The sequence below is a fragment of the Epinephelus fuscoguttatus genome, linkage group LG10 (assembly GCF_011397635.1).
Source record: "Epinephelus fuscoguttatus linkage group LG10, E.fuscoguttatus.final_Chr_v1".
NCBI classification, from domain to species: Eukaryota; Metazoa; Chordata; class Actinopteri; order Perciformes; family Serranidae; genus Epinephelus; species Epinephelus fuscoguttatus.
Genome location: NC_064761.1, coordinates 2,950,652 through 2,964,574, shown reverse-complemented (window position 1 = coordinate 2,964,574; position 13,923 = coordinate 2,950,652). Strand labels below are relative to the sequence as shown.

The 13,923-nt window shown below is 39.6% G+C and overlaps 1 protein-coding gene across 6 annotated transcripts in view; it reads right to left on the bottom strand.

Moving 5' to 3' along the window:
* The window catches only part of ect2 (epithelial cell transforming 2), a 100,455-nt gene that overhangs the window by 20,001 nt on the left and 66,531 nt on the right, over positions 1-13,923 (bottom strand). For all 6 annotated transcript variants that reach the window (XM_049588014.1, XM_049588019.1, XM_049588016.1 and 3 more), the window contains 4 exons: positions 12,269-12,407; positions 10,629-10,783; positions 6,996-7,103; positions 1,181-1,315 (listed from right to left, as the gene is read on the bottom strand). In XM_049588014.1, coding sequence (XP_049443971.1) covers positions 1,181-1,315; positions 6,996-7,103; positions 10,629-10,783; positions 12,269-12,407 — 537 coding nt within the window. The remainder of the gene's footprint in view (positions 1-1,180; positions 1,316-6,995; positions 7,104-10,628; positions 10,784-12,268; positions 12,408-13,923) is intronic.

Below are 13,923 nucleotides of genomic sequence, written 5' to 3'. Positions count from 1 at the left end.
CATTTTCATTTTTTGATTTATTATTGTGTAGGCCTAAAGTGATTTTTACATTCTCTAATTGTAAAAATGTAAAAATAATAAAATGGCGGGAAATCCAAGCTGCTTGGCGGAGGTCTGCGCTCTCCGAGTGCTCTAGTTATTACTATAATATCATTACTAATATTAATGTTATTGTAGCTATTGTCATTACTGCCTGTCCTGCATCCCTCTCTGTCTCAATTTCTCTCTCTGTCTTTATGCATCATTTTGTCATGTGGATTACTGCAAATTTATTATGTTGATCTGTTCTGTACGACATCTATTGCATGTCTGTCCGTCCTGGAAGAGGGATCTCTCCTAATTTTTTTTGCAAGTTAGAGGATTTTCTGGGGGGTTCCTTATCTGTTGTGAGGGTCAGAAGAACAGAGGGATGTTGTATGATGTAAAGCCCTGTGAGGCAAATTGTGATTTGTGATACTGGGCTTTATGAAGAAAACTGAATTGAATAATGTCACTGAACAAGGTTATAAGTTAGATGAATGATTTATGATTTTAAATTCTAAGTAGTGTGAATAATGTAAGAATTTGATTTTTCCTCAAACCTCTTAACATTTTCCTCTCCTCCCCGACTTCACGTCCACTTGTTTAATGAAAATACAGTATTATGAAATTAGTCATTCAAACAGTAGCCACAACACAAAATGTGGGGGGAAATAAGTATGGAAATCACTAAAATTACAGTGCAACAAAACTGAAAAGCTGAAAAAGTTCAAGCACATTTAAGAGCAGAAGCCATTATCTGCTTTCTAATCAAGCTACATCAAAACGACTGACACTGACTGAAAGCTGTTCAATCATGAATTGATGGAGAGATCAATGGCCTTTTTCTCAGCAAAAGGAGAAAGAAATGGAGAGAATAGACAAGAAATGAGGAACACATGGACAGAAAAATGGACAGAGAGATATCCAACCGCCACCCAGTATTAATTGTGATATGCTGTTTATATAAAATAGACAAAGTAGACACATTTTGTAAAAACTGGGGAGAAAAAAAAAGAAAAAAAAAAAAAGAAATTCAGGAAACTTATCTTCATTATTAACACAGATAATGGTCTTTCAATTACAAGTAACTTAGATATTAGAGAGCATATTGTTTTTTCCCCTCAGTTTTCACAATGTGTATATAAACAGAAGAACTTACCGCCAGTGTGGAGCTGCTGCCAACGCGGTTTTCACAACTCAGCCTCTGGCTTTTCTCTTCTGGAGTACTGCTGGCCATGAAAGCCCTCTGGATCACACGCTTCGGAGTCTTCGTGAAAGAAAATGCTCTCGTCACCTAGCAAACACAGACACAGACACAGACACAGACACACAGACAATCTTAGCATGGTACTGTATATTGTGTGTTGTAGTGAATTTTCAGCCACTTGATTATGAGTATCTGTAGATAGAAACATTTTTGTCTCTTTGTACTTAGTATCTATTACTGCTGAGGCCAATCTTACAACTTTGTTTTTTACTTGTTCTGAACACAGTGACATTACACGTCACTTACAGTACTATCTTTACCAGGCATTACATGGTTAGAACAACACACTAAAACATTCATTAACAGAGTACAGTTGTACATTCTATTTATTAAAAGGATAATGAGCCCATTTAATGATAATAATAATTACGATATAAAACATCAAAATATGTCTATGGCAAAAGTCTTCTTTCTATATAGTTTAGGGATCATATTACGGCTAGGTTTGCACTTAATTGGTAATGCCAAGACATTGTCTTCAACTTGGTTAGTTGTCTTCAACACTAACCAGTGGGGATAACGATGGAGTTTTTAAAGATTCAGTGTGTTGAATTTAGGGGCATATATTGGCAGAAATGGAAAATAATATAATAATCATATTTTCTATAAGATATGATAATCTGAAAATGAGAACTGTTATGTTTTTGTTAGCTTAGAATGAACTATTTATGTCTACATAAGGAGCGAGTCCTCATCTATGGAGATCACCATGTTGCACCGCCATGTTACTACTGTAGCCCAGAATGGACAAACCAAACACTGGCTCTAGATAGATTACATCTAGACGGATTTCATTTACCTAACTGAATTCAAAACCCCATTTGTGTTTTTGCACCGGTCACTGTAGTTAGAGGCCCCTTCATGATGAGCAGCGATGGAAAAACAGATTTTTTAACGTGAAACTGCTTTATTTGGTATTTCTAAAATTTGGTTTAAATCACAGGGTGTATTTCGGTTCTCAGTGAAAACCTTCTGAACGTCGGGGTCTTAGGTTATCAGAGATAAAAGGTGAGCACACATTAGCAGGTGCAAGGCTCACGGCCGTCTCTGACGGGCCAAACAACCTTGGAGAAACACTAAAGGTGTGGGGGGGGGAAACAGATACAGCAATATCATATCACCACACAGTGCCAAGTATCAATTTTTCTTATTCAAAAAATTATCAATATTACAAATACAAATTAAACTTTAGGTAGCCTACTAGAATAATTTAATCAATTGCTTTTTCTGTCTAGCAGATACATTTTGCTGCTGCTGCTGCTGCTGCTGCTGCAGCAAAAAGGCTGAAGTGAGATGAACTGAAGACTGAAGACTTTGCTATTAAATAAAAGAGATGCTGACAAAGTTTTCCTTTGGAGACATAATTTACATTACATAATATTTTATTGTAATACTCAGCATATCATCACATATTTAAAATCACAATGACATTGTATCGTGACATGTATTGTGAAAATATATTATAATATATTACAATATATATGATAAATATACGTATTCAGTGTTGTTAGCAATTCTATTCACTGAATCTGTTTGTTGGAGAGGAATAAACATTATCTGTGGATAATGCAGCTCCAGATAAAAACCTCCTGAATGTTTGGATTAGAAAAAAGATGAGCACACATAGCAGGCACTGCACAAGCTGCCCATCCCCAACATCCCAAACACTTGTAATGTGACACTGCTTTATTCAGTGTTTTTACCACTTTTAATCACCTGGTCTGTTTGTTTTGGAGATGAGGAGACCACTGTGGATAACAACAGTGAAGGAATTTTTACCACTGAATCACCCTCAAGCTCACTTACTGGACTATTACAAAAAATGCGATAAACTCATTACATACATTAATGTTTATTATATTTCAAATCTGGTAAGTAAGAGACAAAGAAGATAAGTTAATGGGACATTTTACAGTTGAAATAAAATACATCTTAACAGTACTATGTAATAGTCACACTGTTTCTAAATGACCTCAACATATTTTTGCCATTTCTCTACTGACATTTCTTGTAATTAACTGACAAACACACATGTATATACCCAAATATACACAATAAGCTATTATCTGCCAACACCTCAACCTGGCTGATTCATCTGTCAGGCTCTATAAACAATTGATATTGTTCATTTGTTAATTAAATGAAGTTGCAATTTTTTTCCATTCACTTCACTCCATCAGGTAACCTGATTGCTCAGTATTAAATCTGTAAGCTGCAGTGATTTTTGTTATTTGATTAATCTGAGTAAGAAAAATTGTTAAGGCGTTGTTTCACCACAGTAGTATTATAAAGATCAGGAATGCATTCACTGTCATACCAAAACGTGGACCTTAAGTGGAAAAGAACTTAAAGATGAGACTGGCAGAAAAATGGGGAGCACTGTAATTTGAAAGGGGCCATGTTTCTGTACTAGTTTTAAACGGCTGGTGTTAAGCTATGAGTTTCCCTGCTATCTTCAATTTCACAAAGTTATTAGCCTCTGAGACAGCTACTGAGAAGGATCAGCATCTGACAAGTCATGATTTTTTTACGAGGCCAAATATTTTTTCATCAGTAGTACTATGATATGCTGTGATTATATGTGTCTGTTTAGTTGTCACTCATAAAATGAAAACATGCAAACCTATTTCTTAAAGCGATTACAGCTGTTGACCTAGCAGAATATGCAGCCATTTTTAAAGTAACCATACTCTGAATCAGGAAAAGCAGATAGCTTTTTAACACCAAGAAAAAGAGAAACTGGTAGAATGACTGGGGAGACAGTCTGCCCCAGAGCCTTTCCTTAATCTCTTAACCTTCACCGCTCTCAATTGTTCCCTCAAATGTTTCTTTAAAGTCAGATAAACCATTTTTCCACATGCTGTTTGACAATGTCACATGCTATATCTTTGTCTGCTTGTTCCAAAGATTCTTTCAGCCAGTATCGTGCTTATTCTCAGGTCAAATCCTTTAGCTGCCCTCTCTGGATGAGCTGGAAAGAGCAGCTACAGAATCTGAGGCAGATTTCAGACCCAGTCCATTGTTTTATTACGGCACAATGACATCAAAGGGAAACGTCTGCACTAGATGTCTTGTGCATGATTTCTTTCATGTTTCTGTGTAATTCAGCATGAAATAGTTTGTAAACTGTAGTCTAGATAATGAGGTAAAAATGCAAAGTCCTGTCTGTCGAAACTGGGGCTTTACCCGAATGAGGACATTCGGGTGGACTTAGAGTTGGCACTTTAGGCCAACATGTCCCTTTTGTGTGGCTGCTGACAGCTCTGTCAACTGGAGAGTCAGTCACACTGGACAGCAGGAGAGGAGGTTGTACTGTACCAGCCGCTGGTTCAAAACTTGCTTAAAGTTATAGTTGGTAATCCTGTTCAGAAACACTTCTTTTTATACTGGGTGAAATGGTCCTTCCATTCTGAGAGCAGTCAATACATAACGCGTTCAGAGAAAGGAATGAAAAAAAATCCGACCTCTGTGGCAGCCGCAGGCCTGTAAAAACTCTGACCAATCCCTGCCATTCGGTGCGAATGGAAAGAACCAATCAGATGGCTTCATGTCTCATCCTGCCCGAGCCCCCATCCGTCCCTCCCTTCCTCCTCCCTGCGTGCACTCATCACGTGTCACCATTGCCAGAAATATTCAGCACACTCCTCAGCAGAAATACCGAGTTATCAGGAGTTTGCTGAACAATGTGCAGAGAAAATGCAGCCAGAAGTACCACTTCCAGCGTTACTTGTAACGGCTCGCCCTGCTAAACAGGCTGATAAAAGAAAGTCGGAGGCAGAAAAGGCTGCGACCAAAAAGGCTTTGGATAAAGTGAGAGGACAAACCAGACATCGACATCGGTGCAGCTTTTGAACAGTGGAGACAACTGAGGGAGCTGAAGGGCCTGAAAAGTGATGCAGAGGTTGCTGTCTTTCTGTTGGACAGGTAATTATTTGTTTGCTTCGGGGGGATTTGTTATTTTACTTGGCTCTCCTCTGCCCTGCTGACTGCAAGATGCGCGTTCAAGCTTGTGTGGGGCCGTGGCTTTGGACGGAGCACTGACGGGAGGGGGAGGAGGGGGTGGAGCTTAGAGGAGGTGCCGCTTTCAAATCTTGCTAGCTCTCCAACATTACCAACTATGGCTTTAACTGGCGTCACTGTATTCAGCCCTGGAGGTAAAAACATTGGAAATGCTACCAGAAACTTGCGTGCAGCCCTTCGTTTCCATCGCACCTCTCTATTAGGACTTAAGCCCTGTTTACACTGCCTGTTCAAGCTGTGAATTTCGCACCATTATTCTGCCTCCCTCGCCATTCTGTATAAACAGTATAATTGCGAAACAGGGGGACAGAGTTGTCTCGCCTCTGAGCCGGCAGTGGAGGTAGCAACGCCGCCAAATCAATCTCTGTGGAACAGGGACAGCCAACAGGATGGGACCTTGGATGGAATAGGTGTGATGTTTTGACGACGTATTGCGTGTGCAACCCACTGCCGGGAGATTTAAAAAGTAAAATGTATTAACCATGTCATATGCAGATAGAAACACACAGACATAATTCATTATTTGCTGTTGCCTTTGCTGCATGTTATCCCATCTCTTCCCTGTCCTTCCTCCTCTGTCTCCCTCTTTCTTTCAATATCAAAATAAAGCCAGAGATAAAGAAAATGCTAAAATCTTTTCAGTGAACAACTAAACTAGAAAAGAAATGTATACAAAGAATAAAGAATGAATGGAAAAAGATGAATCAAAATTTATTAAGTAGCATGCTCAATCAAGTTTGATCCTGCATGGTTATAGCTAGCTAGCAGACACTAGCAGAAGGTCTTATCAAGGTGTGTACGTGGCTAATAAGCTAATATCAGCTTGTTAAATTAAATATCGTAAGTAAATATATATTCACTCCAGAAATAAAATCAAAACTCCCATGAGAACATGTAGTGCTCTGGCTGACAAATATCAGTTTTCCACCAAATAACTTCTGGTTCTTGAACCGGCTCTGTTCAGGCCTCTTGGAACCTTGGTACTTTCTAATGAACCAGCCCGTGTTTACACCAGGTAGGACGTGTCTTTTGTTCTATAACTGAGATCTGTATTTATCCAAAACTAAAAACAAAAAAACAAAAAAAAAAAAAAAAAAAAAAAAAAAACAGAAGAAGAAAAAAAAAGAAAATACCAACTAATGATTATAAGGAGACAAAGAAGACTATTAGGCGCAAATCTCTTTCCAACTATAGAATATAAAAAGCCTACTCATGTCGTCACTATTTGAACTACACGTTAAGAACAACAACCAACTATTTTTTTTGCTTTTCAGGCTTCGAACCAATTTGTTTTTAGTGGAAATGCTTTCAACGATTCAAAATTAGTTGCTGTTCCAACATGGAGCAGAACTCTATGTTTCCCCTTTTCCACCAACCACATTGGTGGAAAAGGGGGGCTGAAATGCAGCCAAGGGCCACAAGCGGGAATCAAGCCTGTGACCGCTGCAGCAGGAACACCTATTCTAGCCACTGAGCAACATGCAATAAGATCTAGTGTTGTGTTTATGCCCCAAATAATCTCACTGTTAAAGGTACCCGTTTTAAACTGAAATTCCATATCCCAAGCTCAACTTCCTTTGGAAATGTTCCTGCCCTTTGCAACCCTGATCATGAGCCCATCTTGGAAAAGGTGCAGTTGGAGTAGACTAGAAGGATAATGATGTGAAACTGATTCTTTTGCCGTTACCTTTTTAGAGGTCTTCTTGATGGCCCTGGAGGCTTTGCTCAGGGTGCTGTCCATATCCTTGGTGCTGACCTGCAGTGAGTCTGGGTCTGTACACTGAATCAGATCCTCCTAGTAATCAACAAAAAACAAAACAGCCTCAAACTCAATATAATAAATCATCACCCGAAGTGTGCAATTCATGCAATCAGTACCAGCAGATACATTATGATTTGCTGTCAAAATAGTTGCAAGAGGAGGTGAGTGCTAGGACACACAGACACACACACAGTCTTTATTTCTGTCTCCCCCTCACCCTGCAGTGGGCTTGTTAACAAGCAGGGCTCTATCTCGTTGGTATTCACATTGTAGCGCTGACCCAGTGAAAACAGCATTAGGAATGCAGCTGTGAGGTGGCAGGCAGACCAGAGGCCAACATCGCCCCCTGCTGCTTGCTCTGCTCTATACAGCAGACAGCCTCAACTCCATACCTTCCACTGGACCCATAATCGTTAAGATTAATCAGCCCATAACAAGTTGTTTTTTCATAATATCCCCAAACCATTAAAGGTTAACATTTGGCTATATTTTATGTTTCTCTTAATCACAAAAACCCCACAAAAAGACTAAAACCAACTAGGCACTGGCTGTGTCTGTGTAGCCTGTGTGCCGTGATGTTGTAAAAAAAACAGTTAAATACACATCAACACCACACTGATGCACTGGGTGACATGTTCCTTCATTAACATCAACACACAAACTAGTTTAATTTCACAATTTAAAAACAAAATCCCAAAGTCACTGTCCTGCTGTGGGAAATATTCACTAGAGCACCAAATGCACCAAAAACTCCCCTGCAAACATTTGTTAATCACTGCAGGAAATAGCTGGACCTTTTTTTTTTTTTTTACCTTGTTATCCTAAAAATTGATCCTGGTACCAGTCTTCAGTGTTCATTGGAACAGTATTTGCTTTTGCCTAATTTGGCTTTTTCCAGATAGATAACTCATCTCACACACACACACACACACACACACACACACACACACACACACACACACACCCTAATCCCTGACATAAAGACAGAAATCAACTGTAGAATATGTGCTTGTAGTATTGTTATTTGGAAAGACATTAAGAGATAAAGCCCAGACACACAAAACTGACTTCAGAGAACTAGTAGCAACAAAGGCTCCCCGATGCCTTGCCTGACATCATCTTGTCACCCGACAGCCAACTAGCCCATATGTTCTGCACCTGCGTGAGAAGAAATAACGCACCAGCAGAGGGTGGCAGTTTGTAACTGCAATTCAAAAAGGGAAACCAGAAGACTGTAATGATGCTAGTTAGCCAGTTAGCACATTAACAAACCAATCTGATGTTGAATGAACAGAGCATATTTAGCGTGTGCCAGTGAGCAATAACACAAACCGTCAGGAAAAGTTTCTGCTAAAGAGCCCAGTGGCTTAAGAAAAATAATCTTTTCCTATGTAACAAGTTTTGTTTTGGTCTCACTTCGTCTGACTTTAGTTCTTTGTTTACTTTTGTCACTCCAGTCTCTCTTTTCGAGCGCTGAGCTGAACTGCCAATCAGAGTGATTTCATTCACAGACAGGCTTTGCTGTCACTGATTCAACATGCTGAACTTGACTTGGAGAGACTAGACTCACTGCCACTAGTTTGGTGCTGGGCAGTATGATACTGCAGGTTTGATAGGTATTTCTAATATTTTGTCTACAATATCCATATCAATGAGGATAGGCTAAACAGATGAAACAACATTTTTAGCACCATGAACTAATTCCTCAAAAATGATCATATGATTGCATCAACACCTCTCTAACAGGGGCGGACCAGGGGTGGGGGAGCTTCTGGGGCTGCAGCTCCGAATGTTTGATCAAAAGGCCAGAATCTATGCTATATGCCATCTATGCCTAAAAAAATATAATATAAATGAATAAATGTTCTTCTTCTTCTTCCACTGGTCTAATATTCAATTCAGAGTATTGTTGACCACATTTACTTGTCATTGTTGGGGATTATTATGGCATGGATTTAAACCTGGGGAAGGCACTTCAATTTTGGCATCATTATGCAAAAATCCCATAATAACCTTTGAGGATATTATAATTCAAGTGGTCTAAGAGAACATGAGACTTCTGAACCTCTCCTCTGTTTTTAGGGACTAGAAAATGTAGCTTTGGCTTATCACAGGCCATTGTGAGACTGCTTATAAACTGTGTTCAAACTGTGAAACTAGGCAGCGCTGATCAAATATGAATCAAAACTTCATTGCCTGTATTTTCTGTCTCAGATGTTTTCAGAAACATATTTTAGTTTACTGTTTAGCTTCAAAATGAGAAGGTTTTCGACCCAGCCACCATATTGAAAACACTCGAGCCAAAACCAAGTGCCACCCACCGGCCAGACAAAACTTTTTCATTTTACAGCTAAACAGTACAGTGCAATATGTTTCTGAAAACATTTAAGGCAAGAAATGCAGTTACTACTTAAGTTTGACAATCTGAACACAGTTTAGGAGCAGTGACTAACACAACTGACAGCTGCAATAGAGGCTCCTCCGCTGTAACTGGTTGTTGTCTCAATTCTTGCAAATGCCATTATAAGCACTATGAGGAGGAGACAGAGTAACAGGATTTTTTTTCACAGATTATCTGCCTCATGTTCTGCTGTCAGGATAGCGACAATTAAAACACATTTTGTCAGATTTGCTGAAAAAGTTACCTACTATAGCTTTAAATGTTGCAGATTTGTCAGCTAAACATTCATGCTGTGAACTCTACTCCAGCATAGTATAGTAAAAAAAGGTTCAAGATTAGTAATGCTGTTTACACCAATTCCTATATTACCTACCTTATGCAACTTAAAAATACTAAAAGACAATGTTTACCTGTTTTTAACATGATGTTTCAACATCTATTGTGTCACGGTTTCTGAATGATGAAGACCGATAGAGAAAAACTGAAGTGGGATGTAGGCTCTACAGGGTGATTTGTTTTCCTGGCAACTATCATGTTTCCCCCACATGATGTACAGATTTTATGTATTCTATATCTCAAATGTAAAATAGTGCATATAGCTGGGGGAAAAACATTTCCCCATAGTAGCATGCCCCCAGACCCCCCCAAGTTTTGGGCTGAGCCCCGAATGTTTACGGCTGGCTCCACTCCACTCTCTAAAATGGTTTCAATAAAAACTGAACATAATAACCTTCATGATGGTAGGGCTTACTGCAGGACTGTTCTATTAGATTGCATTCATTTTAGAGAGGTGACCCTCATACACTTATGTGGCATCACAATGGTTTTTCGTAGTGATAGCTCAGTAGTGTATCAGATATGGAAAGTAGATCTTTAAGGTAATATTACCATTACATCAAAATTGCCAGTTGTACAGCTTTTTGCTCAGGACTAGAGATGTTGATGGATATAAGACTGGAGCAATTGTTTGATGTGACCAAGTTTCTGGAGAGGAAAAGGCTCCTTCAGTTTTAACTACTGTTGAGGATGACAGAGCTCACATCATCACAGCTTCTTTCCATGCCTGTTGTTCTGTCAAACTACCAAACTACCTACTTTCTTTTCTTTGTGTGTGTGCGTGTGTGTGCGTGTGCTGTGCGCTGTGCACGACTTCTCACCGCATCAGTCCTGCAGATGGTGTTGGCGACATGGCGGCAAAGTGTTCTCAGCCAGGCGCTTTTAACCGTTTCCTCTCCAGCCAGTTGGAAGCTGAACAACAAGTTCTCCTGTTCAGTTGGAGGGCGAACCACCAAGGCAAATGCATTCACACACTCTGAAGGGAGGAAGTGGAAGAGCGAGAGAGGGACAGACAGTGATGGAGTGAGAGAGAGAAAATAATGAACAGTGACAAAAAGACAGGAGGAAGTGTGGAGATTGAGATGAAGGGAGGGAGACAGAAAATGATGGGGACGATGGAGGGTAAGTTTTGTACGGGTAGAGAGGGAAGAGAAACAGATGGAAAGATAAGAGCAGACAGAAGTAATGGAGGAAAAAAAATCCAAGTCAAATCAACTTCAGTACGCCATCCAAACTCCATAAACATTAATCATCACTGTTCCCTGTGTAATGACAGAATTTGTCTCTGAACGATGTGTTCTCACATGAAACTACAGGGCTAGACAATGTAAAAGAAACATTAAATTGTGTAGGAAACACTTGCATATGTAGGAAATATTGGACATCCTTCACTTAGCTTTTCATACTGTATCGTAAAATGTGTGATCCTGAAGCAGTTTATAAACAGGACTAGAATTTGTTTGCGCCAAATTTAAAGAAATCCCCTTAAAGTGATGTCGGGATATCATGTTCACAAGAGTGAGACGGATGAAAGGTCACAGTAACCTTGACCTTTAACCACCAAAATCTAACTAGTGCACCTTTAAGTTCAATTGGATGTTTGTGCAAAATCTGAGGAAAATTCCCAAAGGCCTTCTTGAGATATCAAATTCACAAAAACGAGATGGGCGAGATCGCAGTGACCTTGACCTTTGACCACCAAAATCTAATCAGTTCACTATTGAGACCACACAGACGTTAGTGCCAAATTTGAAGAAATTCCCTCATGGTATTCTTGAGATATCCTGTACATTGCGTTTTTTCTGCGATTTCTGTTTCTCACTCTGCATGTGGGATTCCACTGTCTTGATTACCATCATGCTGAGTTTGAAAAACTTTCTTATATATAATACCAAGCTCAATATCCATTGCTTTGTACCAGTTTTAGCCATGTTGCAAAATGTTGTTGAATATTCATTTTCCCATGTCGTCCATGGTACAGTGATAAACAAGAGTTGATAGCGGAACCTCTGCTCTGAGCATCGGGACTTGAAAAAAAAAAATGTGAGCGCCATCTGTGTGATGTTAATAAAAGAGGCATTTGGTAAATTAAAAAAAGATGTTACCAATTGTTTGACTTTACTATGCACACTAATCACAGAAAACCCACCGCTGACTAATAGTTTAGAGGCGTAACACAGACACACCACCGCACAAGAAAGCAAAGGCCACAGTGACAGAGCTGACGCACACTAAAAAAATCAGCCCTAAATGGAGCAGAGATCTTGGAGTAGGTTTGTCATTGTTTCCACTTTTGTGCTGTATTACAGTGACACTCCAACAGTGTGTTTAACCATTTTTGATTGTTAAAATGCAGTGCAAATGGAGAGGGACACATAAAACACTGCTAAATGACATGCAGATGAAGTGATACGCAGTGGCTTCATTAGCTGACAGCATGCACATGCTGTCTCTGTGTTACCTTCTGTGTCCTGCAGGTCTAGCACTCTTCGGATCTGGGAGAGTGGCATCAGTGCGATGTGTTTAAGCGGGGGTGGTGGTCTTGTCTGTCCCAGCGGACTCTTAAACGTATTGATCACCTTGTGTCGCTTCCTCGCAATCTGCAGAGAAGCACACACACGCCCACAATGTGAGACAGCAACTTTGGAGGTAAATGTGAAGAAAAGCAACTTGTGTGTGTGTGTCATGGTGATTCAGAATTGAGTGTGGGTGCATTTTGCAGTGTGTGGGTGAAGCTGCTATCGGTTACTTGGCAATTAATCAATGTGGCCTTCGTAGAGGTAAACGATGCAACTCATTAATGCCACATTAATTAGATGCTGAGAGAGACAAAAGAGAGAGGAGGAAGAAGGGAAGAAGAGAGAGATGGAGGAGAGGATAAAATAGGACACTACATGATGGGTCATTGTTATTTTGGCAGTGAGCGTGAAGAGGGTTATATGAATGCAAGAGTTAATCAATGATTAGTGAAGCCACCCACTCCAACACAACATTCACTTATCATACATACAAGACGGCATGGAAAATGTCAGAAATCCATGTATGACTGTTTAACACACACACACACACACACACACACACACACACACACACACACACACACACACACACACAGAGTGTTGCTGACATGGCTCAATCAGTACAGCGCCCACCTCATCTCTTTCATGATTGCCTGCTCTGTTCTCATGCTGCCCCTTTGCTCATTAACACACACACACACACACACACACACACACAGACTGTCAGCAAAGATAGACTCCACACACATGAATTGATCACCCAATCAATCTTGCTGCACTGCAAAAAGCCCCTTATGTACTCAACACTGCATGTGCACATGAAACTCAGCATGTGTTTCACATCGTGCTGAGATCCACGCTGAGATTCTCTTAACAAACAAGGTGCAGAGGAAGAAGGACACAGAAGGTGGAGGTATTAAGGGACTTGCTGGTTACATCACTGGTTAAATGATATCAGAGTCTAAAGTGGTGAAAATAGAAAGCATGTTCAGGTAATGCGACTACTTACTGAATTCTCCATTTACAAAACAGAATGTAGTTAAACTCCATTGAATTCTAAAAATCATATTAAATATCCAAACCACAGCCAACACATCAAATTTGTAAATATACACATACACATAACTTTCATTTAATTTCATGGTTTTGTTGGTGTTGTTTATGTTGTTATATTAAAAACACAGACAAATACAACTTTCAACAATAAAACAAAGTTCAACAGTCTATGAACATGATGTGGCATCTCCTTGCATTGTACAATCCTGTTGACTGAGAGCATTCATTGAGTTGGCTTAGAAAATAATGACATAGTATATAGTATAGTAGACATATAAGTAAGAAAGATCAATCAATCAGTTTATTTATATAATTTACTTATGTTCACTTAAAACAAAACACATTTTGCAGGGTCTTGCAGTCCTGCTCGGTACTGTTTCTGTACCAGGCTGTGATGTTCCCCAACAAGATGCTCTTAGTGGTACAGGAGTAGAAATTTCTCAGTATTCGAGGATACTTGAAATTTCCTTACAGGGATATGCTGACAAATTTGCATTACATAACCTACTAGTGGGAGCGTTTCTTAGTCTGATGCGGCGCA